At 36.6% G+C, this 27,744-nt stretch overlaps 1 protein-coding gene across 20 annotated transcripts in view; it reads left to right on the plus strand.

The window, feature by feature from the left end:
- Nucleotides 1-27,744, plus strand: part of NRXN1 (neurexin 1) — a 1,160,507-nt gene that overhangs the window by 794,801 nt on the left and 337,962 nt on the right. For all 20 annotated transcript variants that reach the window (XM_043918044.1, XM_043918041.1, XM_043918043.1 and 17 more), the window contains one exon: nucleotides 11,915-12,096. In XM_043918044.1, the coding sequence (XP_043773979.1) occupies nucleotides 11,915-12,096 (182 nt within the window). The remainder of the gene's footprint in view (nucleotides 1-11,914; nucleotides 12,097-27,744) is intronic.

The raw sequence follows: 27,744 nt of genomic DNA on the forward strand, positions 1-27,744 counted from the left end.
ATGGATGTTTCTATTTTTGGATTATACTGTTGTATTGCTTTTGTGTTCTCTTTCTCCACCAGCATCCTTCTGCTGCTGTTTCATCACTGTGTTTTGTTTTTGTCAAAAATCCCAACTCCTTGTTTTGAGTTAATAGTCTTTCATGACCACCTCACTAAGTCATCTGGCTTTCAATTTTCCAGGCAACTTCTAAAATAATCTCACCTAGGTATTTTTTTCTTGTTATGTTAAAGGAGATACAAACTTTTCTCCCATGTTGCCCACTATTCCCCATCTTTGTTTCTTTTTTTTATTCCCCATCTGTGATTCATCATATTCATCACAGCTATAGTATATATTAATACTAATTGCTACACATGAAAATATCACAATGCATCTAGCTGTCATGTCTCCTTAGTTCGCTCCAATATGGGACTATTCCTCAGCCTTTTTTTTCCTAACCTTGACTTTTGAAAAGAATGCTGCCAGTTATTTTGGAGAATGTCCCTCAGTTTGAGTTTTTTGGATGTTTTCTTATGAATAGGTTGAGGCTATGCATTTTTGACAAAAAGCAGTATAGAAATGATGCTGTGCCCTTCTCAGCACTCATATTTGGGGGGCCCAAATTATATGACTCCTTGCTGGTGATGTTAATTTTGATCACTGTGGTTATGGTGCTGTCTCCTTGGTTTCTCTGATGATTAATAAATTTTTAAGGACTAGAAGATTATATCCATCTCTTCATTATAAAATATGGAGAACTTTGGACTGGGTTATTCAAGAAAATTGTGGGACTTGGTTCTGACTTAAAAGGGTCATCATTACCTGGTTAAAGAGTCTCATGACTATTCATGATTTATTTCTTCCACAGACAGAATGAAATGGAGAATGGTGTTCATTATCAGGGTAATCTAGGAAAGTTATCTCTTCATCTGAGTTTCTGTATTTGACAGGAAAAATTACTCAGATTACTTAGAAGTGGATATAAGCATGGAATTTGTTATACTTATCTGAGGATCAGGAACCTTAAGTTGCTTATAATCCTATCACCAGTCCTTACTTGGTTCAAGCTTTATTTCAGATTCTTATTAGTGATTAATAAATGAATAAAAGACATAAATCTGATGAGGATAACAAGAATTAAAGCAAGACCCCTTTCATTAGGATACATACTTTTTAAGATGGAAATTTCAAAAAAAGGCAACTCTGGCTTATATAATGGTTTGCAAGTTCAAGACAAGTTCTGTAGATGGTAAAGAGAGGGAATTCACCTTTGCTGGAATGAGAATGGGAAGCAGGACTGAAAAGAAGACCAGGTACAGCAGAGAAGCATAAATCAGCAAAAGTAAAAGTCGCTTTGGGAGAAGAATGTATATTCTACCACTTGTGCACGCCTAAGTGATAGAGCTTAGTTTGGAGTGACTTCTGAATCAGTGAATAGTACTCTATCCAGTTTTAGTTTAAAATTACAAATAAATAATTTAATTGGTCTTATTGGACTGCAAGGAGATCAAACCAGTCAGTCCTAAAGGAAATCAGCTCTGAATATTCACTGATAGGACTGATGCTGAAGCTGAAGCTCCAATACTTTGGTCACCTGATGCGAAGAGCCAACTCATTGGAAAAGACCCTGATACTGGGAAAGATTGGAGGCAGGAGGAAATTGGGGTATTATGAATTTATTATTGATATGGGGGCCTCAAAGTAGTTCAGTATAACCACATGCAGTTTTGTGTTCAGGATTGAATTCTGCTTTTAAGGGCAGGAAATGGTGTCACTGACAAAAGCTGTCGGGCCTATCTGGTGTGCAATAAAAGTAATTATGGTATTAATGATAAAGATTTGGCTTCTGCATCTCTGTTCAGCATTTTGGAAGCGTCTGAACAAGCCAAAGCTGAGATGACTTCTGAGGCAGGATGCTGGCAATAAAGATTTGCAAAGGCTTCACGCCTTTTAAAGATTCAGGCTAGACACTGAAAATGTCAGAATATGAACGAATCATTTCTGCTAAGTGCCATTTCAGAAACTTTGAGTCTACCAAATCCAAACCAAGGGAATATCATTAGAAAAACCTCTAGAGATGACTGAAGTGAGACCTTGACTTGTGAATTTTAGCTTCTTTATCTAAACAAGAAGCAGTCATTTAGTCTTAGCTCTTAATTGTGCACTAGGAATAGAGTAGGGTACAGTCCCCAAGCATCTGTATGAAATTAAGAAGCCACTTGATTCCTCTGGGCCTCTATTTTGTCATTTGTAAAAGGAAAGTTGCCCTTTATCTTCTCCAAGAGCACTTCAGCATTAAGTCTGTGTTCATGTCAGTTGTTTTTACCCTATGATGTTTTTCACACCATGATGCTAGTAAATTCTTAACTCTGAAAACCATTTTGACAATTAATTTATGAAAAAGTAAATTGAAGGCCATCACTAGGCATTTGCAACCTTTACTTACTGGCTAGTGATTTAAAGAATTTATTAGGAGCATTCACAGCTTATTATATGTTTTTTAAAATGAGAATTTTCTTAAGGGAGCAGAAGGTATGATTTTTTTCTCCCTCCTTCCTTGCTGCCTGTAGCCCTAATGCAAATTGATTACTGAATTACTTGTCAGAGACTTTTTAATAAAGTTCACTTACTGCTTGAGGGAGTCTAGTTTCAGAAGGAAAGACATAAACCTTTGATGTTCTTAGGGTTATTGGTTGTGAGATTGTTTTGCTTAGTTTTATTTTTAACTCTAGATCACTTTGCTATCTTTATGATTTTTTTTTCTAATTTGATTGGCAGAAGGTCTACCATTTACTTGTTTTTCTTCTCAGCCAGATAACTTAGATTCCAGGAGCCTTTTAAAAGGTTCCAAGACTTTGAATTTGATCTCGGAACAAACTCATCTCCCTGGGCAGTTAAAACTATTCAACTCAATTCTTCCTGGAGGGAGTATTTTCTACATAACATGTTTAGAGAGGGAAATAATGAGTAGTTTTTAAGGAAAGTATATTGCAAAAAAACCACGAAGTGACGTGTTACTTGTATAAATTTAGTAAGATAATATTCACTGAACATTATTTCAAGTGAATATTTGAAATAATTATATGACTTTGAAAAGAAAATATAGATATAATTGTTTTTGTTAATAATTTTTCTGCTCTTTTTACCGTTACCATTAATCAGTGCCTTTAACATTGTCTTCTTTTCTAAGATTGTTAAAAAATCCAGCATAGATAGTGACGTGGCTGAATGCCATTTTCCTGATATTTCTCATAAATTATTGTCCTGATATTTATCTCTAATTCACAGATCCTACCTGTTTGGGAAAAGGGCTATGTGTTTTCAGCTTTATATTCCTTGCTCCTTTCACATATTAGACAACCAAGAGATAGGTCAGCTTGGGAATGTTTCTTATTTTGATTAATTTCCCTATAAGATAGAGAAAGAGAATGACTTATTCAAATGACTACGTTTGACATCAGTGGCTATTTACGTAGTCTCAGCTTTGCACCCCGTTCATGTTGCATTTATGTGAACACTGCCTTTTTGATCATGCAGTGCCCAGTCTATGCAGCTATTTGTGCTATCCCTGAACAGATATTTAGGATATGAACAAGGTAGATCAGCCCTGAATCCACTTGATAATTATTTCATTCATTAAGAAGAGTGCACTTGTTTTTCCAAAGAGTGAATACTTTTTTCCATGTAGCATCTTCTTTCCATAAATGTCAAAATATGGAAATGTCAAATACCAAAATGAAAACTATATATGATACACTTATACATATATTGTCCTTGCCAAGATCACAGGAATATAGACTTTTTATTACAGAAAAATACAGTATATTTATTTAAAAAGGCTTTTATTAGAGAAAAGTTTTGGGCCAGATAGGCAAAGGGGAAAATTCCCTACTTTGTCATTGAAGTGCACACTTGCTATTGAAATTATCTTTAAGAGAAGTGATTCCTGAACTTATAGAAATCATGATAGTTTTTTGCTATTCCATTTTCTTGAGTTTTAACTTGTTTAAAATTTCTTATAGAATAAAATTCCCTGGTGGCTCAGACAATAAAGAATCTGCTTGCAATGCAGGAGACCCAGGTTCGATCCCTGGGTCAGGATGATCCCGTGGAGAAGGGAATGGCAACCCACTCCAGTATTCTTGCCTGGGAAATTCCAAGGACAGCAGAACCTGGCAAGCTACAGTCCATGGGGTGGCAATGAGTTGGACACAACTGAGCAACTAACAAGCTCATGCCATTTTTCTTTTTAAAATGGTACCTTGACTGGACCCAAGCGAAAACTCATATGGTCTGACTTAGTGGCATTGATTCTTTTCTTTCATGACTCATAGGTCTGCTGTGGAGTTTGAGTGGTTCAGTCTTGTTTGATCACGTTGAAACTTTGGGAGACATTAGTTTTTAATGCCTAGTGAGTCCTCATTGACCCTGAGAGTCTAACTCCTGATTTCATGGGGCTCAAGAATCTTTGTGAAAAAGTTTGAACCAAGTTCACGATTCCTTTATAATGAAGCCGTGTGTGTGTGTGTGTGTGTGTGTGTGTGTGTGTGGTGAGTCAATACAGTGACACTCAAACAAAATTTTTGAAACAGGGTACTCACAGTTTAGTCAGCTTACATTCAATTTAATAGATGTTCAACAAACTTTTTTTTAATTCAATAAATTTCCTTAATTCCCAAGTCTAGGGTTCTGATGGACCTTGCAAAGTGCCATATATGAAAAACCTCCCAATGTTCCTTCTTTCTGGAATGTCATCATGAGTTCCTTTCTTAAGGCTTTGGTTCTTTGGGAATTATCTAAACTCTTGTTGACTTTCTTTTCATTGCTCTGATTCAGGCTACGAGGCCAGTATCTAAGCCATTTCAGTGACATGGCTTGTTTCTTGCCCTGTTTTTCATTGAAGACCTACCTGCTCTCTTTCTCAAAGATGTATGGGTGAAAACCTTGTCTTATTTTCTAGTCTCTTTAGCTAGTTGTAATTGTATTTGTTATTTCTACCAAGTCTGCACCTTCCATCAGGAGTCTCATATTGTGATATATATAGTCTTTATTTTCCTTTCTTTCCTAACATTTTTTCACCCTTAGATCTGTGGCATTGAGGGCTGTCTCTTATTCTCAATATTGGTAATTGGTGTTATTACTTTTTAGATTTAGAGTTGATTACATATTTTAGGTAGGAACTCCTGTTACTATGATTCCAGTCATCTCTCCTAATATAGTGCCCACCTTTCCTGATTTATAAGACTCTTATATGAAATTTTAGGAATTAGGAATTTATAGCACTCACAACTTAATTCTTTGTGATCTTGCAAAGAATTTACATTAATGTAGACAGAATTTCTTGCTTTAGAATACAAGTAAGATTGTTCAGATTTATTAATCTATTTGTTTTACTAGTTTTAGACCTATTTTTTAATACAAGGTGGTCTTCTTATTGTTTTTGTTTTCTGTGAACTTTATTCAGAATAATGGCTCTGTATAGGTAGAAATTGTTTAAGAAATTGAGATTAAGCAACAGTCTTGATAAGGTTGTGGGAGAAATAAAAGCTCCCCTTATTTATAACTGTTTTACTCTAAATTTCAATCTGACTGCCTGGCAGAGTTTCACTGGAAAAAAGTGTTATGTCCCTGTTACATTTAATAGAAGCATAATGGCCTGAATATTTCATGTTGGTTACATGATGACATTGAAAGAATTATAGACTTTCAGAAAAGGACATTTTATTCATATACTTATGTTATGAGTTAGAAGCTAGTCTATTCTGAAGTTAATTATATTATTGTTCATGTTCCAAGGATCCAAGGCAATCAATAATCAAGCAGAACTGTACATGCTGATTGGTTTTCTTCTTCAGAAAGGTTCAACCTGTTGGAGGGAGTGTATTACCACTTGCAGGAATAAGGCTAACATAGAGATGGTTGGAGGAGGAGGCAATGGCAACCCACTCCAGTATTCTAGCCTGGAAAATCCCATGGACGGAGGAGCCTGGTAGGCTGCAGTCCATGGGGTCACGAAGAGTTGGACACGACTGAGCGACTTTATTTTCACTTTTCACTTTCATGCATTGGAGAAGGAAATGGCAACCCACTCCAGTGTTCTTGCCTGGAGAATCCCAGGGATGGCGGAGCCCGGTGGGCTGCTGTCTAGGGGGTCGCACAGAGTCAGACACGACTGAAGTGACTTAGCAGCAGCAGCAGAGATGGTTGGAAAGCAAAAGGAGGGGAGAGACCCCTTTATGTAAATAGATATTAAGTAAAAAATCTAAAAATACATTTATTATAACATCACAGGCAGTTCAAACATTAGAAGTAAGAGCCCATGTATAATTTTTACAAATGCTTGTTGCAGTGTGAAGTATGTTGACACTGCTAAATTTGTATCTGGTGAAACCAGCTTTGTTAATGAATTTGGAGTGAGTAATATAGACTTCCTCTATAGCTTAAATGTGAAGATTGCTGAAAACCACTTTGAGTCACCTATACATTTAGTGATGTGATGGATGTCAGGATTAATTTTCAATAAATCCATTATTAGTCATGGCACTGATGTGCTAGTGCTTGCCATATAGAAACATGCATAAATAAGAGAGGTGCCACATTCCTCCGAGTTCTTCCCTGTGTTTATAAAACTCTTGGAACTGTGATTAAGATGTACTGTTGCTGTGCATTGAATTTACTTATATAATAAAGTAAAACATGTTCCTATAAAATAAAATTTTTAAAAATGTAGCTAAATGGCAGTTCATCTTGCATAGCTTCCCCCTTTATTTAACAAAGTGAATTTTTGTGTCATGCTATAAATATTACCATGCTAGATACTTTATGGCAATGAACTAATACTCTTTTTCTCATGAAAGTGATGCAATTTAATATCCTTCTCTTTGTCAAGTATTAGTGAATGTAAATAATGATGGAATGGGTTTATGTGACAAAAGTGCTAATCTAAGGAATAAAATACTGAAAAGAGTAATAAAACCCAGGATGTAGGAAAGCCATTTCTTAAAAGGCATTTGGTTTGACACAATTTTGAAATGAATCAAACATTTCTAAAGACTAAACAACAGTGTTGCAGTGTTGGTTATTTTAAATCGTCAACATACATATGGGGCTTCCCTAGTGGCTCAGATGGTATAGAATCTGCCTGCAATGTGGAGACCTGGGTTCAGTCCCTATGATGGGAAGATCCCCTGGAGAAGGGTACAGCTACCCACTCCAGTATTCTAACCTGGAGAATTCCATGAACTGGCGCAAAGAAGTCCATGGGGTTGCAGAGTCAGACACGACTGTGCGACTTCACTTCACTTCAATACACACATGGGCTTGCCTGATAGCTTAGTGGGTAGAGAATCTGCCTGCAATGCTGAGACACAAGAGGAGCGAGGTCGATCCCTGGGTTAGGAAGTTCCCCTGAAGGAGGAAATGGCAACTCACTCCAGTTTTCTTGCCTGAAAAATCCCATAGACAGAGGAGCCTGGCGGGTTACAGTCCAAAGGGTCGTAAAGAGTCAGATGCTATTGAGCACACACCCACAGAACAGCACAATACACGCGTGCGTACGTCATCCCTTCTCTTTAAAGTGTATTGAGTACTTAGCATATGTCAGGAATTGGACCGAGGCTTTACTGTGCAATTTTTTGTTTATTCCTGACAGAATCTCTATGAGGCAGTGTTCATATTTCCAAGGATAGGAAACCCAAGAATTAAAGAGAATTAAAACATACTCAGTGGCATGTAACTGGTAAATGATACAGTTGGAATTTGCAGCCAGGTCTGTCTGAGTCCAAAACTTGCATTCTTAATTTCTGATCTCTTCTGCTACAGTATACATCATATCCTTGGTTCAGAAAGATGCATGTTAAATGAAGTAGATTTTGACACGTTAGTCATCTATATTGTGGGAGTATTCTCATATTTTTTAAAGTCACCAAAATAGAGTATATTGTTATTTTCTATCTTGATGGAAGGAGGACTTTAAGAATGTAGATTTTTGAGGACATAGAGTTTGATGCAAAGTGGTTTTTTTGTTTGTTTGTTTGAAAACCAAGATGCTTATAAAGGGAAGTGTAGAGAGTTGTGTTGGGAGCTGGGCATCTGAGTCTCTCGCTTATTATAGAATTGTGCTGATGAGTACATTACAATGCCCTATTCTGCATATAGAAGAAAAAAAGGAGAGAGGTTGATTTTCAGATGCATCTGAAGAAAAAGGGCACTAGAAATAACTGCAATGTTTGGCACATGGTAGTACACTTGTTTCTCCTTGGTTTCGGCAAAACTTGAAAAATTAGAAAGTCACTATAAGGAAGACAGAGTAGCTACTGGCGTGCTAGTTGCCAAGGCTTAACACTTATTGGAAAAGTTTGAAGTAAGAGATGAAATCAAATCTTGAGTAATGATATTTGTATTATGACATTTATCTTACTGAAAATATAAAGTGAAAGTGAAGTCACTCAGTCGTGTCCGACTCTTTGTGACCCTGTGGACTGTAACCCATCAGGCTCCTCCGTCCATGGGATTCTCCAGGCAAGAATACTGGAGTGGATTGCCATTTCCTTCTCCAGGGATCTTCTAGACCCAGGGATTGAACCCACGTCTCCCGCATTGCAGGCAGACGCTTTAACCTCTGATCCACCAGGGAAGCCCACTGAAAATATAAACCTTTAAATTATTATCCTCAAGTTCTGCAGCTGAGCAACTGGAAACTTTCGTAATTCCACAAGTTTGGGAAGTGTACCCTAAACTAAATGTTAATCTACATACATTAAATGTTCTGTCATTTCACATTTACATGTTATTTTTTTCTTTCTTTCTTTAAAAGCATTGTGAGGTGAAAGGACAGTATATGATCATGAGGTGCAAATGTCACTTTATGGATATGAGACATTCGAATATGATAGCAGTTGGCCTTGATAAATTCAGTCTGACATATCCAATTAACTTTTTCTTGACAGTCTTGTTATGGTAACAGAAACATTTCTGTTAAAAAAAAATACAGGAGTAGAATCTGGATACTAGATTTCTACTAGCTCTTCCAAGTTTGCAACTTAGTTAACAGGTTAATCCTTATGACTGAATTTTCTCAGATGTGTTGTGGGAGTAATGCCTGCCCTACTTTCCATACAGAAGTAAACAGAAAATGAAAAAAATTGTTGTGAAAGTGGTTTTTAATGTTAAAAATGATCATATAATGTATGATATTGTTGCTTTGCCAGACTCCCTTACTCTGATGATTCTGGAAAACATATGAGTCCTTATATTTGTTTTATATTATTAAGTAATATCTCTACTTGAATATTTTTAATTTGTACACAATATATAGTCATTAGAAGACAAAGTTAATTGAAAAGAGAAAGACAAAATCAATCAAGTACCACCACAGAGGTCACCAACACATTCTCTTTTTAAAGAAACCTTTACTTTTATATGTTCTTGTCCTGTTTTTATCAATGTAGGATTTTCAGAAACATTTAATACTTAATCATCTGCAATAGTTACCAAGCAGAAGACTATTTATCAAATTGTGCTTGCTTGTTAATATTGTGGTGAACAATCCTCTGATGATGTAGAGCATAAATGGGCCTAGAAGGCTCTGGAATTTCTGATATGCAAATATGTATATCCTTCCTGAATCTTCTTTATTTGCACACTGATTAGTACATTTCAGACGTAACTTACATATTCTCACATGAGAGAGACAGAGAAACTGCTTTCATACATTAGTACTCAAGAAAATGAATAGTCCCTCTACCACTACAGTTTAACAAGATTTTGTTTTATTTCTTTTATACAATATTATCCTGATATGTTTCTTGGGTCAGGTCTACACACTAAGGCCTATTTAATCAATCAGGCACATAAGACATACTGTAAGGTTCGTTGGAGTTTCTCAAGGACCTATGGAAAAGTTTCAGACAGAATGCCAAGAGTAATTGACCCCAAAATATAAAAAGAGAAAAAAAAATTGTATCATTCCCTATTTAATTAAATGTATATAAATGTGATACTAAGGCAACTTCATTAAATTGGTAAATTTGGTTCATAGAAATTTATTTATTTATTTTTGGTTCATAGAAATTTAATGTGGGCTTCCCAGGGGGTGCAGTGGTAAAGAATCTGCCTGCCAGTGCAGGAGACCAGGGTTCAATCCCTGGTTGGGAAGATCCCTGGGAGTAGGAAATGGCAACCCACTCTAGTATTCTTGCCTGCAGAATTCCTTGGACAGAGGAACCTGGCAGGCTACAGTCCATGGGGTCGTAAATGACTGAGCACGCATACACGCACGCACACAGAAAATAAGACTTAATATCCCGTCAGCCCTTTGGGGCTTCCCTGGTGGCTCAGATGGTGAAGAGTCTATCTGCAAACCCTGAGTTGGGAATATCCTCTGGAGAAGGGCATGGTTACCCACTCCAATATTCTTGCCTGAATACTGAATCTCGTGGTCAGGGGAACCTGGCGGGTTGCAAAGAGACAGATATGACTGAGCGACTTACACTCACTCATAGGTTGTCTGTTATAGTTGCTTTCCCAGAGCCCACAGCTTAAACCCACAGTTGAGGGTATGTTCTGTGTGTGTTTTGGAGAAGGAAATGGCAACTGACTAGTATTCTTGCCTGGAAAATTCCATGGACAGAGGAGCCTGGCAGGCTACAGTCATTGGGATTGTAGAGTCGTCCACCACTGAGCAACTGAGAGTATGTAGATACCTTGAAAATATACAGCTGTATACTCCACTTTTACATACAACCCTTATTCTTGGTAGAAGCTATGTTTCCATACACTCAAGATACTTTGAGGCCAAATTTTGACATTTAATCTTGTTGCTTCCCTTACCATATTGGCACACAGTAGGTACACAATAAATATACACTAACATCCTTTGTTATTGGGAGGCTACACTCCCTTCTATAAATTGTACCTTAAAGTTTATTCTTGGGATAATAAAAGAATTATTTCTCTGGTCCCATTTAGTATGGAGGAAGATTCATTCTCCTTTATGTATATCTTTGCATGTCTCTTCCAAAATTTCTGACTCAAAGAATTAATTTTATTGCATTAAATGAGGTGGATGTCAGTGCTACAATGAAATAGGACTTTAGCACATCAGGTGTTTAGGAGACTCGTTTGAACAAAGCTCTTTTTAAAGCCAAATGGATACTTACTGATATCACCATCATAAAGCAAAATTTGAACACTTAGCAAATGAGCCTATGCCATTATTCTCATTGTTCTAAGACCACCATTTGCTTTGGGAAAAAATGGATCTTTTTATGGAGCTGAATAGTTTGACAGCTAGCAGATATTGTGTGTTATATATGACCCGACTTCTATAGATGGGATCTATTATCTGTATTTTCTTGACATGACTATTGGTCTTATGGCTGTTTATCCATTAGTTATCATCTGTCATATGTGAACTGGCCCTCTCTCCATAAAAGTTGATTTGTAGCATGCTTGCAATTGTGCTGAATGACCCTGTCACACCTACATGCAGCTCTTGTTTCAGACACAAGTTGATACATGTTTCTGCTCCTTTTTGAAGCATCCAAGTCAATGTTTTCTACTATATTATTACTTTTTTAACTGGCAGAAAAAAAGAAAACCCCATTACATTGCATGCTTGTCCAACTGTGGAAAAGCAGTAATCTCTCATTTGTTCTGAAACACCTGCTGGTAGATTTAATGAGTATATTAAAAATGAAGCTGCCTTGATATAAAAAAAAAACAAACTTCTTTTTCTTGAACATGTATGATTAAAATCTGTTATTTCCTTATTCACTTTGCCATAGGTTTTTGGTTTCTGTTCTTGTTATTTTATTTATTTATGATTGCCATGCTGTAAATTTAATACTTTACTAATATGTCAACATAATAATACATAGGAAAGTGTGCCTTGATATATTTGGACTAATTGGTTTTGGTTTTTGTTTTCCAGCTGGGACAACGTATATCTTTAGCAAAGGTGGTGGACAAATCACGTATAAGTGGCCTCCTAATGACCGGCCAAGTACACGAGCAGACAGACTGGCCATAGGGTTTAGTACTGTTCAGAAAGAAGCTGTATTGGTGCGAGTGGACAGTTCTTCTGGCCTGGGTGACTACCTAGAACTGCATATAGTAAGTACTTCTAAAATAAAGATTCTGCTTTTAGCTTTTACTGCTAGCTTTTTGTAAATAACATATAACTCTGCTTTTTGGACATTTCCCTCCACACAGCAACTAGTACTTTATTACAGAAAGCATAAATATACTCTAGGGGTAATAAGACCTTATAGCTATTACTGTTTTTTAAAATGTTTTTGACTATTTTTTTTTCAAGTGTGAATTCCTCTTAATTTTCTGTCCACAAAGAATTACTTTTGGTGTGTTTTTAGTGACTTTAGGCAGTTTTGCTATATTCATAAAAATATTATAGTCCAGTAGATATGATTCCATCTGAAAACATGAGGTTGTAATTCTGGTAACATCAACAGATTTGGATCCAGTATCCTTATTTCTTTTCTCACTTGAGAAAAGAATTGTCTAAAGTTACATGCAATGGACAGGGGGAAATGAATCGGCAAAGTTATTTGGAGATAGAAAAAGGCAGAAAGATTACTTCTATGCCGTCTTATACTCATTTTGATATGTACACATCAAAAAAATACAATGGACTCTTGCCATTTATACCCTGGGACCAGACATTTTCTCTAAGTCCTAAACCTCACACAAGAATTTAATTAGCTCTTAGTGATTGTCAAATAATAGTTCATAAATAAAAAGCTTTTCTATTCAAGTTTTAAAGTTGTCATAACTGATTATAGTTATGGGACTCTTCCTTACATCTCTGCATTCAGAGTTACTAATTTGTTTGGTTTCAATTCTTTATCTTCTCACGTCCTCATAACATTTTCAAAGAATCATGTGGTCTTTTATCAATAAAAGATAGTCATATTTTATTGATGTATCAAAATAACACCCATAGTAAATTATCATATATTCAAAAACCCTAGAGGGTTCTTATCATCATAGTTCTAAATAAACTATCTTCTGGAAGATGCAGCATATAAACCTCTTCATCCCCCTTTCTGTTCTTGAGGTGTAATTTATCTCTTCTGCCTTATGTGATCACGTAAGTTTATTTTGTTTTGCTTTTATTTATCCTGCAAGTTCTTCTGTTACCTGCACCAGTGTCTCAGAAGATCTTTGATTAGGTCAACATTTTCTTTCAGTCTTGCCTTCAGGCTCTCATCCTAAAATGATTGGGAGAACCACCAAACACCAAAGTACATTATCACAGATTTGCAGGGTCTTAATTTTCAAAGTTCTATATATTTATTAATCTTTTCTGCTATACTTCTAGAATTTCCAATAAGCTGAATAGGGTTTACAACTGACCACAAAATCTGAATTCATTGCTAATATTGGGGAAAAAAAGAAAACCAAGTAAAAGAAAAAAACCCCTTCAACAGAACAATTATTGAATCATTGTAGATTTTCAATTCAAAATGCAGTTGTCAAAATGAGAATCCTTGAGAAGTAATTTTAGCTGCCTTTCAGCAAATATCTAACAATCAGTATCGAAGGCATCTGGATTTTTATGGCATCATAAATAAGTGATCAGCTGAGATAACTAATTCAGTAAGGAATCTTGCTATTTAGAGTAATCTCAGCTTTCCAAATGCAATTGCTCCATTCTGATTTAAGAGCCTTGCTACTTCAAAAATAAATAAATAAAAAAGAAAACAAGAGGTTTTCCTCATGGAATAAATTACATATTGATCCATAACCAATTACACATTTACCCTGAGAAAAGGTTCTACACTGATCACTCTCACATCATAAGGGGTCTTGTTATTGAATTACTCAAGTCATTGTTTTATGGTCAGAGGGTTTTAGTCTACAATTTTCCGATTTTGATCAACTGTGGCCTTAGAGTCCCTTTATATGTAAAAGGTTGACTTTTAGGTGTCCATCCAGCTCAGAACCTTCCTAAACTTCTTTATTGGCCATAGATTTCTGATAGATGTCCTGTGAGGCCCTTCTTCATTCTGAATCTCTTCTCTTGGTCTTGCCTGACTGTTCTCTTTGGATTCAGGTCTTTGTTTCTAACACCCTTCTTCTTGGATTTGCTATCTTCAAACCCTTTCTTAATCCTAGCCTGTCTTTGACTAGGAAATTGAAAATGGATGTTAGTTCCCTGGGATTAGCAAACATCAGCCCTACTCACTCCTCTATCAACTACTAGGACCCAGCCTTAGTCCAGATCTGGCCAACTAAAACTTTCTGTTTCCCCCTCCTTTTTTCTTGTTCCCTACAAACAATGATCAGCCATTAGTGACTCAGCAAGATGCTTACCTGGAAATAAGTTACTTTTTTTCCATGTATCCAACATACAAATAAAATTAAGCCAGTGGTTTTCTTTTCACTTCTGAAGTTTATGTTTAACTCTTTCCCATAATGTTGGGTACGTGGGAGAGGAAGAGAAAGAGGAGTTAGATATATTTTTTCTTTAAGAAGGAAAAAGATAGAGTAAAAGAGAGGGAGGGAAGACAGGAACAGGAGGGAAAATTAAGTGGGAAGGAATCAAAGTTGATGCCCATGGCTGATAGAAGCATAAGTATTCTTTTTTTTTTTTTTTTTTTAGCAGAAGTATTCTTAATGACGGCACTTAGATTTGAGAATATTCAAGGAATATTTTATCAAATGGTTTACATGCCTTTGAATTTATCCTGATTTTTACCAAGTCATTTCTTCTGCTTCTTTCAGAATTGAAGTATAAAAGGAAAACAATAATTGCAGAAAGATTATTACCATTGTTTGATTTTAGTTTATAGATGTGACTGACTTAAAAATTAACCTGATGATATCACATATACGTTTAGTCTATAAAAGTTAGAAGTGTTGATTATCCATTAACTTCTAAGAAAGTGTCTATAAACCTTCAAGGTCAGCCATGTATAAACTATGGACTTATTTTATTTAAAAATCATTATTTATACCCTTAATTAATGGAGTTAACCAAGAAGCAGGAAAGTTAACTGCACATATTAAAAGGTGCTCCAGTCTTGCTGAATTGCATAATGTCACTTCAGATAGATAACTTTTAAAATCTGATTGACATATAATTTCAATGAAGATGTGAATATCTGACATTATTATCCTATTCTTTTCAAATGATCATGTTTGATCTTACTTAAAAATATCACCATATTTAAATTTTGATTAACTGTACTCTTAAAAATATAATAAATTAGAATAAAATACTTTTTGACCCAGGTGACCTAGTTATTACAGATGGATTTTTTGCCATATTAGTCTAAATTCTACCACTGTTAACCTCAAAGCCATATGATATTGCTATTGAAATGTATAAGGTTTTATGAGGGGATGAGAGGAAGAGAAAGACAAGAAGTAACGGGCTATTAATTAACATAGTGCCAAGAATACAAATGTTTTCTTGTATTCAGAAATGTTTTCTGAAATAATAAAAGAGTTAATGGATTATATGTTGAAAATAGCGTGGCTTAGGTTAAATATAGACTCAATATTCAGTCATCAAAATTTTCAGTGAAGTCATAGATGCAGTTCAGTTTCTACATAACTGAATAAATTTATCTAATTTCTTGTTTACAATGCATAAAAAGTATAGCATCTGATACATATCAGCTGTTTTATTGAAAAGTTACACATTTTTTTTGATGTTGTTTTCTGAATATTCCAGCTAATAATTGACCATGGTAGTTGAATTAAGTCTGTGGTGAGAGTTTTTGTTGGATGAGTGATACTCTCTCCTAAATAGTTACCTCAATTTTTGTAATTCACTTTTATCATGAATTGTTCTCCAGTCATTTTGTATCTGTCCATTATCTTCAAATAAAGATAAGCTTTCTGATGGCATAGAACAAAATTTATAATAATGATGACTAATAAGAAAAAATAATGTAATGTAGAAATGTGACTTTTTGTCATTCATGTAAGTACATACTAGAAGTCTGTGCAGAAATATTTTCTGAGCAACTTATAGGGTCCAGCCTATGTTGAAGACTCTGTGGATTCAAAAATAAGTGAGGTCACCACTTAGTACTTATCTCAATAAACATTAGTTAGATAGATGAATGAAAAGCCCACTGGGACCCTGGTTACTAGGTAGCTTGTATTCATTATAGTAAACACACTTTGTCCTAGAGTGACTAGTGTTTCTTGGTTATTTCTCCATCTTGGTAGAGCTCCATTTCTTTCCTTTATCTGCAATAGTATTTATAAAAATGTGGGTAAATGATAGATTTTTAAGGTAAAGAATATGAAACAAGAAACTTATGAACTGTAAAGTGTTTCTGTTTTACACATTTAAATTAATGTTGATTATTTAATCAATATTGAATATGATAATTTCTTAGAGGCAATAAGCAAAAAATTAAATTCATTTTTTTCATTATTTATGAAATACACCTACAAATTTTATCAATGTTGTCACTCTAGAGGAAGTATCTCTCATCTATCAGTCTGGCAATGTTAATTGGAGATCACTTAACCCTTCTAACTTAGAAGAATGCACTGCAAATGTGTGTTCCCTCACTCACATGAATATTAACATGTTTATTAGTTCTGATCAGAGGAAATTGCGGAGGGTGGAGGAGAGGATGAGTGGAGAGTGTTCTTTGAAATTCTTTCATCTTAGGAGCATGAAAGAGCATTGCAAATTTGATTAGTGAATTGTATATATTTGCCTTAAGTGTTTCTTCTTTGTATCTTCCTGGACCGGAAGCCTTATGTTTGAAACCAAACTCTTAATTGATTTTGATATAGAAATACACCTTTTGATCAGTGATTTTAGTGTTAACTAGAAGCATAGTGTATTTATAGTAAATATCACCTCCTAAAATAACTTATCAATATCATTGACATAATCAATCTTTCTCATAATTCTCTGCTGCTCTACATTTTACTCTAGTTACCTTGTTTTACAAACAGTTTCTGAATTTAATCTTTGTAAAATAAGTTCATATACATGGGTACATACCTATATCAACAAGATAAAACCCAATTATTTCCTCACAGGCTTTTCTAGAATTTAAAGTGTTTCATCTGAAATATTCTTTTTAACCAACCAATTCCCCTATTTTAAGAGTTTCACTTTCTCATGTAATATTTAAATTAAAAGCTGTAAATCATACACAGAAGATATTATATTTTGTTTTGACTATCCTGGCTCTTAGCTTCCCTTGTAGCTTAGTTGGTAAAGAATCTGCCTGCAGTACAGGAGACCCAGGTTCGATTTCTGAGTCAGGAAGATCCCCTGGAGAAGGAAATGGCAGCCCACTGCAGTGTTCTTGCTGGGGAGTATCCCATGGGCAGAGGAGCCTGGTCAGCTCCAGTCCACGGGGTCACAAGAGTCAGACACAACCTGGCGACTAAACCACCACTGCAGGTGTTAATTCAGAAAGCACTCCTGAGTGGACTTCCTGTGGCAAACCTCCATCTCAAGTCTGCTTCCTGGGAAACTAACTTGTACATCTTGTCAAGAAGTCCTTGTTCTGGGGGGCTTCCCAGGTGGTGCTAGTGGTAAAGAACCTGCCTGCCAATGCAGGAGACATAAGAGACACGGGTTTGAACCCTGGGTCGGGAAGATCCCCTGGAGGAGGGCATGGCAGTCCATTCCAGTCTTCTTACCTGAGGAATCCCATGGACAGAGGAGCATGGTGGGCTCTAGTCCATAGGGTTGCACAGAGTTGGACACAACTGAAGCGACTTAGCACATCCTGGTTCTTACAGGAATTAGAGAACATGTAGCCTATTTGACTATTTGTTGTAAAAGTCTTGCCCAAGCTTCTAAGATAGAAAGGATGAATATTACCTTTGAAGAAAGTGAGAGAAATCATGGTCACTTTTTTATTGACCTAAGTGATATACAGATATCTTGAAACAATCTCTATCTTCGGAATGGATGGTGTCACGTGAATTGATACAAACTCCTTCCTTCATCCTTTCGCCATGGAAGTTAGTTCAGTATCTCATTTTCTAATTTATTGGTTGAAACATTTCAGCATCAGTAAATCTCTCTGAATTTGGTTTCTCAATTTCTAGAATTACCTCCTTTTCTGTAATTCTGTTGCTGTGAAATGAAATAAAGAGAACCAAGACATTTCTAGCTGTACCTCCTTATTTCATATACTTATCACTTAGGTGCTTAAGCAACTGCCACACCTTCTCAGCTGTCTTCCTGTCTCTATTCTGAATACTTTCCAATCAGTTTATATATTTATGTCAGGTTAATTTGCTAAAATGCTTTTTTTGATTATTCCTCTGTTCTTCCTCTTGGGAAACACATTGATGTTTCCCAATTACATACAGGTAAAGGCACACTCTGTGACTCACACTTAGTGTCCTGAAAATTCTGATCTTAGTTTCCCTTTGCATGTCCATATTTCAAAATTCTTTTCTTTCCACTTCAGGGAAATTTATTAATCCACTCTTTAGAAAATGAATGTCCTATTGTCATTTCTGAATCGACCCAGAACTTTCTTCTCATTCTCTGTCTAGCTTCCGCTCAGTCATCATCTTCTCTATTCAAATGTTGTGTGTTTTCAGGGTTGGGTCTGGGAGCTTGTAGTCCCCTGAGCTAACAGAAAGAAGTCCAGAGCTCAGAAATCTCTTTGGAAGAGCTGCTAAAACAATGGCCAGGGCGTTACCTAGGTAAAGAAAATCCTGGACATAGATTTTCCTCCAATGTCTGATTACTGTGCTTCTTGACTTATTGATTTGTGTTGGACCCCTGAGCTATTTTACAGAATGGCTTCAAATCCGTTCTAGGTTGGCCAGTGATGAGTTGCCTTAGCAACCTCTTTTCTTATGGCTAGATGCCAAAATAAGAAACTTTTTGAATTTTTTTCTCACTACTGATCACACTTCACTTTTTTTCCAAAAGCCTGCATTCAAGAAACTTTCTTCTGGGGAGACTTCCCTGGCATTCCAGGAGTTAAGGCTCCAAGCTTCCACTTCAGGGTGTGTAGTTTCACAGGACATAGTTCAATGTCTGGTAAGGGAAGTAAGATTCCATATACTTCTGCGTGGTGATGTCAAAAAAAAGAGAAAAAGAAATACTTCCTCTGACTTACTTCACTCGGTATGACAATCTAAGGTCCATCCATCTTGCTGCAAATGGCATTATTTTGTTCTTTTTGTGGCTGAGTATTATTCCACTGTATATATGTACCACATCTTCTTTATCCATTCCTCTATTGATGGCTATTTAGGTTGCTTTCATGTCTTGGCTATTGCAAACAGTGCTGCAGTGAACATTGGGCTGCATGTATCTTTTTGAATTATGGTTTTCTCCAGATATTTGCCCAGGAGTACAATTGCTGGACTGTATGGTAACTCTATTTTTAATTTTTTGAGGAACTGTTCTTCATAGTGGCTGTACCAGTTTGCATTCCCACCAACAGTGTGATATCACATATGTGGAATCTTAAAAAATGGCTGCAGATGAGCTTACCTATAAAACAGATAGTTACAGGTGTAGAAAATAAACCTGTGGAAGGTGAGGGGAGGGATGAATTGGAAGATTGGGATTGGCATATACACTCTACTATATATAAAATAGATAACTAATAAGGACCTACCATATAGCACAGGGAACTCTACTCAATACTCTATAATGGCCTATATGAGAAAAGAACCTAAAGAAATGAGTGAATATATATGTGTATAATAGATTCACTTTGCTATACACCTGAAACTAACATGACATTGTAAATACTCCCCCAGTTTTGTTAAAAACGTAATTAGGAATTTCTTTAAAAAAAAAAAAAAACATTCCTTTGGCTCATTCAACACATCATTACTGATCACCTATAACGCAGTTCATAATGTGTTAGCTACCTATTTCTATGTAAAAAATTCCCCTACAATTTAGCAGCTTAAAACAGCAAATGTTTGTAATCTTATACAGGCTCAGAAATCTAGGAGCAGCTGAGCTAGGTTATTAAGAGATTCCCAGGAACATACATGGTTAATATCTCCCATGCATATCTGATATGTTCATTCTTATGATCAAGTTAGAGTCTACATGGTTTAGAAAGAAATGGTGAGCAACAATGAAAACATCCACTAGCTTTAAGTTTAAGGATTCTGGCTTTTGCAGAAGTCTAAACATGGTATAGGTTGATGGAAGAAGAGTAATGAAGACATTGCTTGAGGGTTGAGAACTAGTTTGGGGAATGCATACCGAATAAGGAATCATTTGTACACTCTTTTTATTGCACCAAAAAAAAAAGAAAAGAAAACCCTGAAAGGCATAAATAAAATGCATGAGAATAGTAGTTAAAAAATGAAAACAGCATAGCGAATATGTCAGCCAAAGAACAGGAAATGAGATGAAAGTGACACTATGGCATTGGAGTTTGTCTAAAGGTGATGATGGACCACTTCAGACATAGGCAGTTTGTTTCAACAAAGGAAGGAAATAACCTAGGTAAATATACTCAGGGACCCTCAAGTTAATAGTAGGCATAAATAATCCACATTTTAAATCAGGAGCAAAGAACTAGAGATAATGTTTACTGGGCCTGAGAAAATCCTTTTGATGAAAACCTAACCATAAAGGTGTTACATTTAAGCACTTAGTTTAAGGAGATAGTATGTGAGATTTGGGGATCCTCAGGTTACAAGATGGGGCTTCCCTGGTAGCTCAGCCAGAAAAGAATCCGCCTGCAATGCGGGAGACCCCAGTTTGATTCCTGTGTCAAGAAGACCCCCTGGAGAAGGGATAGACTACCCATTCCAGTGTTCTTTGGCTTCCCTGGTCGCTCAGACAGTAAACAATTTGCCTGCAATGCAGGAGACGTGGGTTCAATCACTGGGTTGGGAAGATCCCCTGGAGGAGGGCATGGCAACCCACTCCAGTATTCTTGCCTAGAGAATCCTCATGGACAGAGGATTGCAAAGAGTTGGATACAGCTGAGTGACCAACACTTTCAAATTGGTAACCAGTCCATGACCATCCCTGACCAGCATTGCTGGCAGGTAAGGGGTTGAGACACAGCCTTGCAAAGCAGAGAGAGAAGGGGAGGATGGGTTGAGAGACCCCGTATCACACTCTCCCTGCTTCTGTTCACTCAGGAGCTTTTATGCTTCTAAGTGAAACCATTACTGATAGAGGTGACTGAATATTATCAGTCAGATTGCTTTAAACTAAAAGAGGTTGAGAGACCTACTGCCATCAAACATTTAGAATATTGAAATAACCAAGAGGTTGAAATAACCAAGTTTTTGTTTTACACAATTGTTCTGGTGGCAGTGTAGAGATGCATGAGAAAGGGAATCTTTGTGAGCAGTGAGATGAGTTAGAAATCTGTTGCAACAGTTGAAAAAGAGGACATTCACTTAAGGCAATAATAATGGGTGTCAAAGAAAAGCAGATAAATTCTAAAGCTCTGTGAAGCATTTAAAATGTGGCTAATGGAACTGAGAAACTGAATTTGAAAATGTACTTAATTCTAATTAAGTTAGGTATAAATTTAAAATTGAGAGCTTATTCAATCATGGAAAATTTTTAGGTACGTCTACAGTAATTCAGACAATGCAAATCTATATTTACAACTGGATATTTTATGAAATATACAATATCTGTGATGCAAATTTAGATTCTGAATTGAGAGGAACTAATTACAAAATATATATTAGATATCAAAAGCTAAGTATGAAATAGTAATGTAAAATAAAGTAAAATTTATTTGATCATATGTTGAAATGATAATACTTTTGACATGCTTAGTTAAATAAAATACATTCAAACTTAATTTCATCTGAGTTTTTTTTTCCCTCTCTTTTTGTGACTACTTACGAACTTAAAATTACATATCTGACTCACTTTATATTTCTATTGGACAGTACTGATAGACATTTCTGGAATTTACTGAGAAACAGATTACATCATAAAAGCAAGCATAGGAAAGATGTCAAAGTTTTCATCTGTAATTGTGTAGATGGGCATGTAGTTGGAAGATGAATTCAGTTTTTAATGAGGTGTCTGCCTTTGAGACATCCAGGTGGAGATGCTGAGTTAGTCTTTGGAAATGCTAGTTTGGTGATGACAGGGCAACTCCAGATGGGGGATATAAATCTGAGAATAAGCAGTCTGCATTTGCTAGCTAAAATGCAGAGCAGAGTTTCAGGAACATTAACTTTTTTTTGTTTCTGGAACCAAAAAGCCCTTCGTGATCAATTAAATTTTGATCTTTCACCAGAATTTTTTGGTCTGTCATTCTTGTATATCCACTCTTTGGGGGCAGGAAGGCCCTCAGAAGTAGGTTCAGGAAGAAGCATTTCTCTTGATGGGAGAGCCCAGCCATGGAAACGTCCCCTCAGAAGTCTGAGAAATATGTTCTCCCAGGGCAGTGCTTTGTAAACAGAGAGGTTTAAAAGCCTCCTCTCTCTTGTAACCTGTGCCATGCTTAGTCATTCAGTTGTGTCTGACTCTTTGTGACCCCATGGACTGGGGCCTGCCAGGCTTTTCTGTTCACGGGATTTCCCAGGCAGTTGTACTGAAGTGGGTTGCCATTCCCTTCTCCAGGTGATCTTCCCAACCCAGGGATCGAACTCAGGTCTCCTGCATTGCAGGCAGATGCTTTACCATCTGAGCCACCTTGGAAGCCCAATACCAATTTGAAGTCCCTCCATAATATTCATTAAGTATTTTTTTCCTAGTGTTTATTTAGGGTTTGAGGGGAAACTGATTTTCAAGTTGTCTACAAAGATGCTTAGTAATTTACTCCTCCTGGACAAAGCAAAATCAATCGTCTGGAAAAGAATCGGCCCCCAAACCCTTTATCAGTTTTTCTAGTCCTTGTACTTTCTTGTTTCTGGTGGCAGTTTTGTGAAGCAGGCAAAATTTGGCATTTAGATTAAAGTGTTTAAATCCTGATGGCAGATCCTTCATTTATGATGAATAATGTGATGCTGAGCAACAGTGAATGTCAAGAGGGTGGGGACATCCATCTATTTTGTGCACCTTTGTATTCCCAGAGTCCAGCTGCAGCCTGGAATTTAGCAAATGAGCAATAAATATTTGTTGAAATATTTTTTTGTTCTAGAAGTTCTGCAAATTTAAGCTGCCTGTGTGCATTCTAAAAATGTTCAAGGGCAAAAAATAGGTCAGTGCTGCTCTGGTCAAGGGCATAGTCTCCTTCAGGAGATCGGTTTATAGTTAACTTGTTAAGGCTGAGTTAGAGATGCAGATCTGAACTAACTGCTCAGTTCAGTTCATTTCAGTTGCTCAGTCGTGTTTAACTCTGTGACCCCATGGACTCCAGCACACCAGTCTTCCCTGTGCATCAACAATTCCCAGAGCTTGCTCAAACTCATGTCCATCGAGTCAGTGATGCCATCCAACCATCCCATCATCTGTCATCCCCTTCTTCTCCCACCTCCAGTCTTTCCCAGCATCAGGGTCTTTTCCAATGAGTCAGTTCTTCATATCAGGTGGCCAAAGAATTGGAGCTTCAGCTTCAACATAAGTCCTTCCAATAAATATTCAGGACTGCTTTCCTTTAGGATTGACTGGTTTGATCTCCTTGCAGCCCAAGTAACACCACAGTTCAAAAGCATTAATTCTTCAGCGCTCAGCTTTCTTTATGGTTCAATTCTCACATCCATACATGACTGCTGGAAAAACCATGGCTTTGACTATATGGACCTTTGTTAGTAAAGTAACTGCTAGCATGTTACAAATTCATGATGTTGCTTCCTTATAGATTGGTATCTTGAGACATGATTCTGCTGAACCATGTCTTCACCTGTTCTGTTGAAGGAACCAATGGCCTATACTACAGATAGTTCAAAAGCCAAACTCCTTAGATGGACCTACAATGAATGCAAAACATTGGCTTATTTTCCAGCTCTATGTCCAGTTACTCCTCAGTGCAATTTGAACATATACTATTCTCTCTTTATTTGCATTTAACATACCTTTTTTTTAAAAAAAGAAAAAACACCTTGTAAGGCATTTGGAATACAGTCGCGTGAGGCCTGGCTTTTGCCCTCAAGTATCTTAGAATTTAATGGATAAATTTTATTTGTATGGCACCTTAGTCACACAGTGTAGGCGTAGGCTGATATTCTAACCATTCATGCTTTAGAGACACAATTAAAAGTTTTTAAACTCTATGAAGAGATCTTTAAGTGTGACATTTATGAAAGTAACCAATAATCACATAGCTGTTCTAACTTTACATTTGTTATCTGTTTAATCATAAAATCCCTACAAATAAGAAACATTCTCCTCATTTAGTTAATGAGGAAAGGAGGCACAGGTCACACAGTGAGTGAGCAAAAGCAGGCTTTGAACTCAGTCTGATTCCTAAGTCCATGTGCTTAATCTCTGGGCCTTCTGTGTGTGGTACAGGTCAGGGGACGGGGGGAACACCTCATTAGGTTACACTCCACAGCTCTGCCCACAGTCTGTTTAATGCAGTTTTATAAAGTCAAACAGCTTTAGCCGGAGTGTGTAGCCATTCCCTTCTCCAGGGGATCTTCCCAACCCAGGGATTGAACCCAGGTCTCTCACATTGCAGGTGGATTCTTTACCAGCTGAGCCACCAGGGAAGCCCTTAGTATACCACACATCATATAAATTACTGAACATTCCACATATCAGCTACATAGACTATTTTTTCTAGTTGAGTAAACAACTGAACTGAAACACATAGAAAGTTATCTGGTTGACTAGTTGTCTCAAACATTTTGTAGTTAGCTGGCTAGCTTTTGTCATCAGTTTGATTTGTACATTTGGGGTTTACATGACTTTAAGGCAGAGAAACACAATTTAAAAAAAAAATTGCATCAGTAACAAAATGTCGGCAAAGATAGACCTTTGTTCACGTTCATTTCTTTCTTTGAAATATTCCTACTTCCTCTCACTCCTGCTTGCTTTCCTTTCTTTTCTAATCTGGTGAGTTTTTATTCACCTTTAAGGCCTAGATCATATATTTCATGTATTTGTGAAGACTTCCTTGGTCCACTAGGGAAAAACTAATCAGGTCCATCTTGGTACTAACACAGCACTTTGTTCTTAATTCTGCTATATTACTTACCATAGTCATAGTTATTTCCATATGGATCCTTTCAGTCCATTAAATTGTGAACTCATCAAGGTCTGTTACTATATGCTATGTATCTTTTTATCTTGGCATTTTCTGATAGTTGCACAGTGCTTAAGAATACACAGTAATATTTATTGATAAAAGTATAGAAGTGTGCATGAACGGAGCTTTCCTTTTTGGCTTGTGGCCTTCCTTCCCTACTTGCTGGTAAATTTCCACTGTGGTGCAAGAACTCACATGAGGAGCACTCTCCTTGGATCCAAGCATGAGGTAGACTCCCAAAGGGTGATGGTGAAAGCATGTGACACTCTCTTGGGCTCCCTTTGTACAACCTACAGAGGCTTGCACACTCAAGCCAGAGGCTGGGACCTATCATGAAATGGACTCATTATCCACATGGTGTTTTTCTCAGGGAAGGAAGGCTTCTCCCATGTTAGATCATTGACCAGTCCCACTTCCAGATTCAGATATTCCAAACAAGTTGTCGGTTCTCTGAAATTTAGTATCCTTCTTATCTGCTGTCTGTATAATCTGGGGAATTTATGTAAAACATCTGTGATATATTTCTGTGCAATCTGACTTGATGACAGATTATCCAACCAGAGAGTGAAAGGGAAACAAACAAACCAACCTGTGGTAATCAGTCCTGATTGATTAGGGTTGTGGAAGGTAATTAACCTCTCTACTCCCTGGCAATTTGACCATCTTTTTTTTTTTTTTTTTCCTCCTACTGTGACGCTTGGTAAATGATGGAGGTGAAATTGATTCTCCAGTTATTAAAATGTTTTTAATAATTTTAGTTATATATATTAAATGTTTGAAGTTCTCACAGTCAATTGTCTTTAGCAGGGTTAAACTCTCACTTTGAAATCAGGTTTCCTCTGTCCATTGGCTTAGTAAGAATAATAGCTAAACAATTCTATTTAGCATGTATTGAATATTTACTATGTACCAAGCACCAAAGACTTTACATAAATGTTATATTTCATTTAATATTCACAATAACCCATTGAGGTATGAATTATTATCTCAGTTTTACAGATGAGCAAACTACATTTTTAAGCAATTGACCCAAATCACATAGCTAGTAAGTAACTGTTCTGACTGCAAAGCCCCATTTTGCTTTTGTGTAAAGGAAGATTTCAGGCTAGCTCAGCTACTTTCTCAAAAGATCATACAATCCAAATTATCACTCCTAATTTAGTGAGTCTTCACTGCATATTGCAACATGATATTCCTTAAGCATGGGCACAAGCTAGAGTTTCTGTGTCTCTCAGTACGGTGCACTAAGGAACAGTAGAGTTCCATGACATAGCACATGATATTTGTTTTAAAATTCTTTTCATGGATGGAGTTATGGGTATTCTTATTATTTTTTGAGCTGTGCCCAAATGTGGGACTAAACTAATACTGTCACAGGAACGTCACCCGTATGTGTAGATGAATTTAAAAATAAACTGAAATGTTCTGGAAACCGGCTGGAGCAAAAGCTTTCATCCTTTGCACAGATTCTAAAGCTAGTGCATAAAACCTAGACAGCTTGACCTACTTTTTTTTTTTTTAAACCAAAAGGCAGAGTAGAGTCTCTGTGTATCTCAGCATGTAAATGAGTGGGGGGAGAAAGGGAATTTGTCTATGGCTTGTATCTTGCTGATTGGACATCTTCTTGACAGAATGTTCAAAGGAAAAGTGTGTCATGCTGTTCATTATTGTTAATTAGCAGTAGAAAGCAAGGCTTTGGGGGCTCCATATCGCAAGGCATCGGCCGAGAAATGGGGTCGAAATGTTAGCACTTATATGTGAGGTAAGGTCAGACTGCCTGCCACGTGGGCTTCAGAACTGATTTCACTTGATCTTTAAAAGACAGGCATTGCAGAGAAATTTTACATGTAGAAAGACAAACACTGTAAATTCTAGCTTCCCTCGAATGCCTAATTCATGACCAGCGGTTAGTTGGTTATCTGTAATTGGCCGCTGTGAAGCACCACTACTTTGGCCACCTGGTGCAAAGAGCCAACTCGTTGGAAAAGACCCTGATACTGGGGAAGATGGAAGCAAAAAGAGAAAGAGGCGGCAGAGGATGAGGTGGTTAGATAGCATCACCAACTCAATAGCCGTGAATCTGAGCAAACTCAGGGAGATAGTGAAGGACAGGGAAGCCTGGTGTGCTGCAGTCCATGGGCTCGCAAAGAGTTGGACAAGACTTAGCAACTGATCAACAAGAAACAACTGTGAAACGTGTTGGATAAATGAAGAGTCTGGGGGTGCTTTTTGGTGTTTGAAATTGCAACAGAGATATTGTTCATTATTATGTAAGGTATATACTGCAGTCACCAGCTGCATGATTAACTAGCTTTTCAGTAAAGTCTATGTCTGTTATTCAACTGCTCTTTTTTTATTTACTAGCTTTTTTTTTTTTTTTATTCTTCTAACTATCTAGACATAAACTAGGTTCAACAGATTAGTGATGCATAGAATTGGGTCTGTGTGTCCAATTATATTTTATGACAGGCTGTTCAGAGGGAGTTGAATTTTATCTGTTGTCCTATGTCTCTATTTACTTTCCAGAAAAAATAAATATTTTTAATAAATTTTATTTTTTTCTATCATAAAGTACTTACTGAAACTTTTAAATGCAATGATGAGAATAAAAAGTATAAACTGCCTATAATATGACCAACCT

The sequence above is a fragment of the Cervus elaphus genome, chromosome 11 (assembly GCF_910594005.1).
Source record: "Cervus elaphus chromosome 11, mCerEla1.1, whole genome shotgun sequence".
Lineage (NCBI taxonomy): Eukaryota > Metazoa > Chordata > Mammalia > Artiodactyla > Cervidae > Cervus > Cervus elaphus.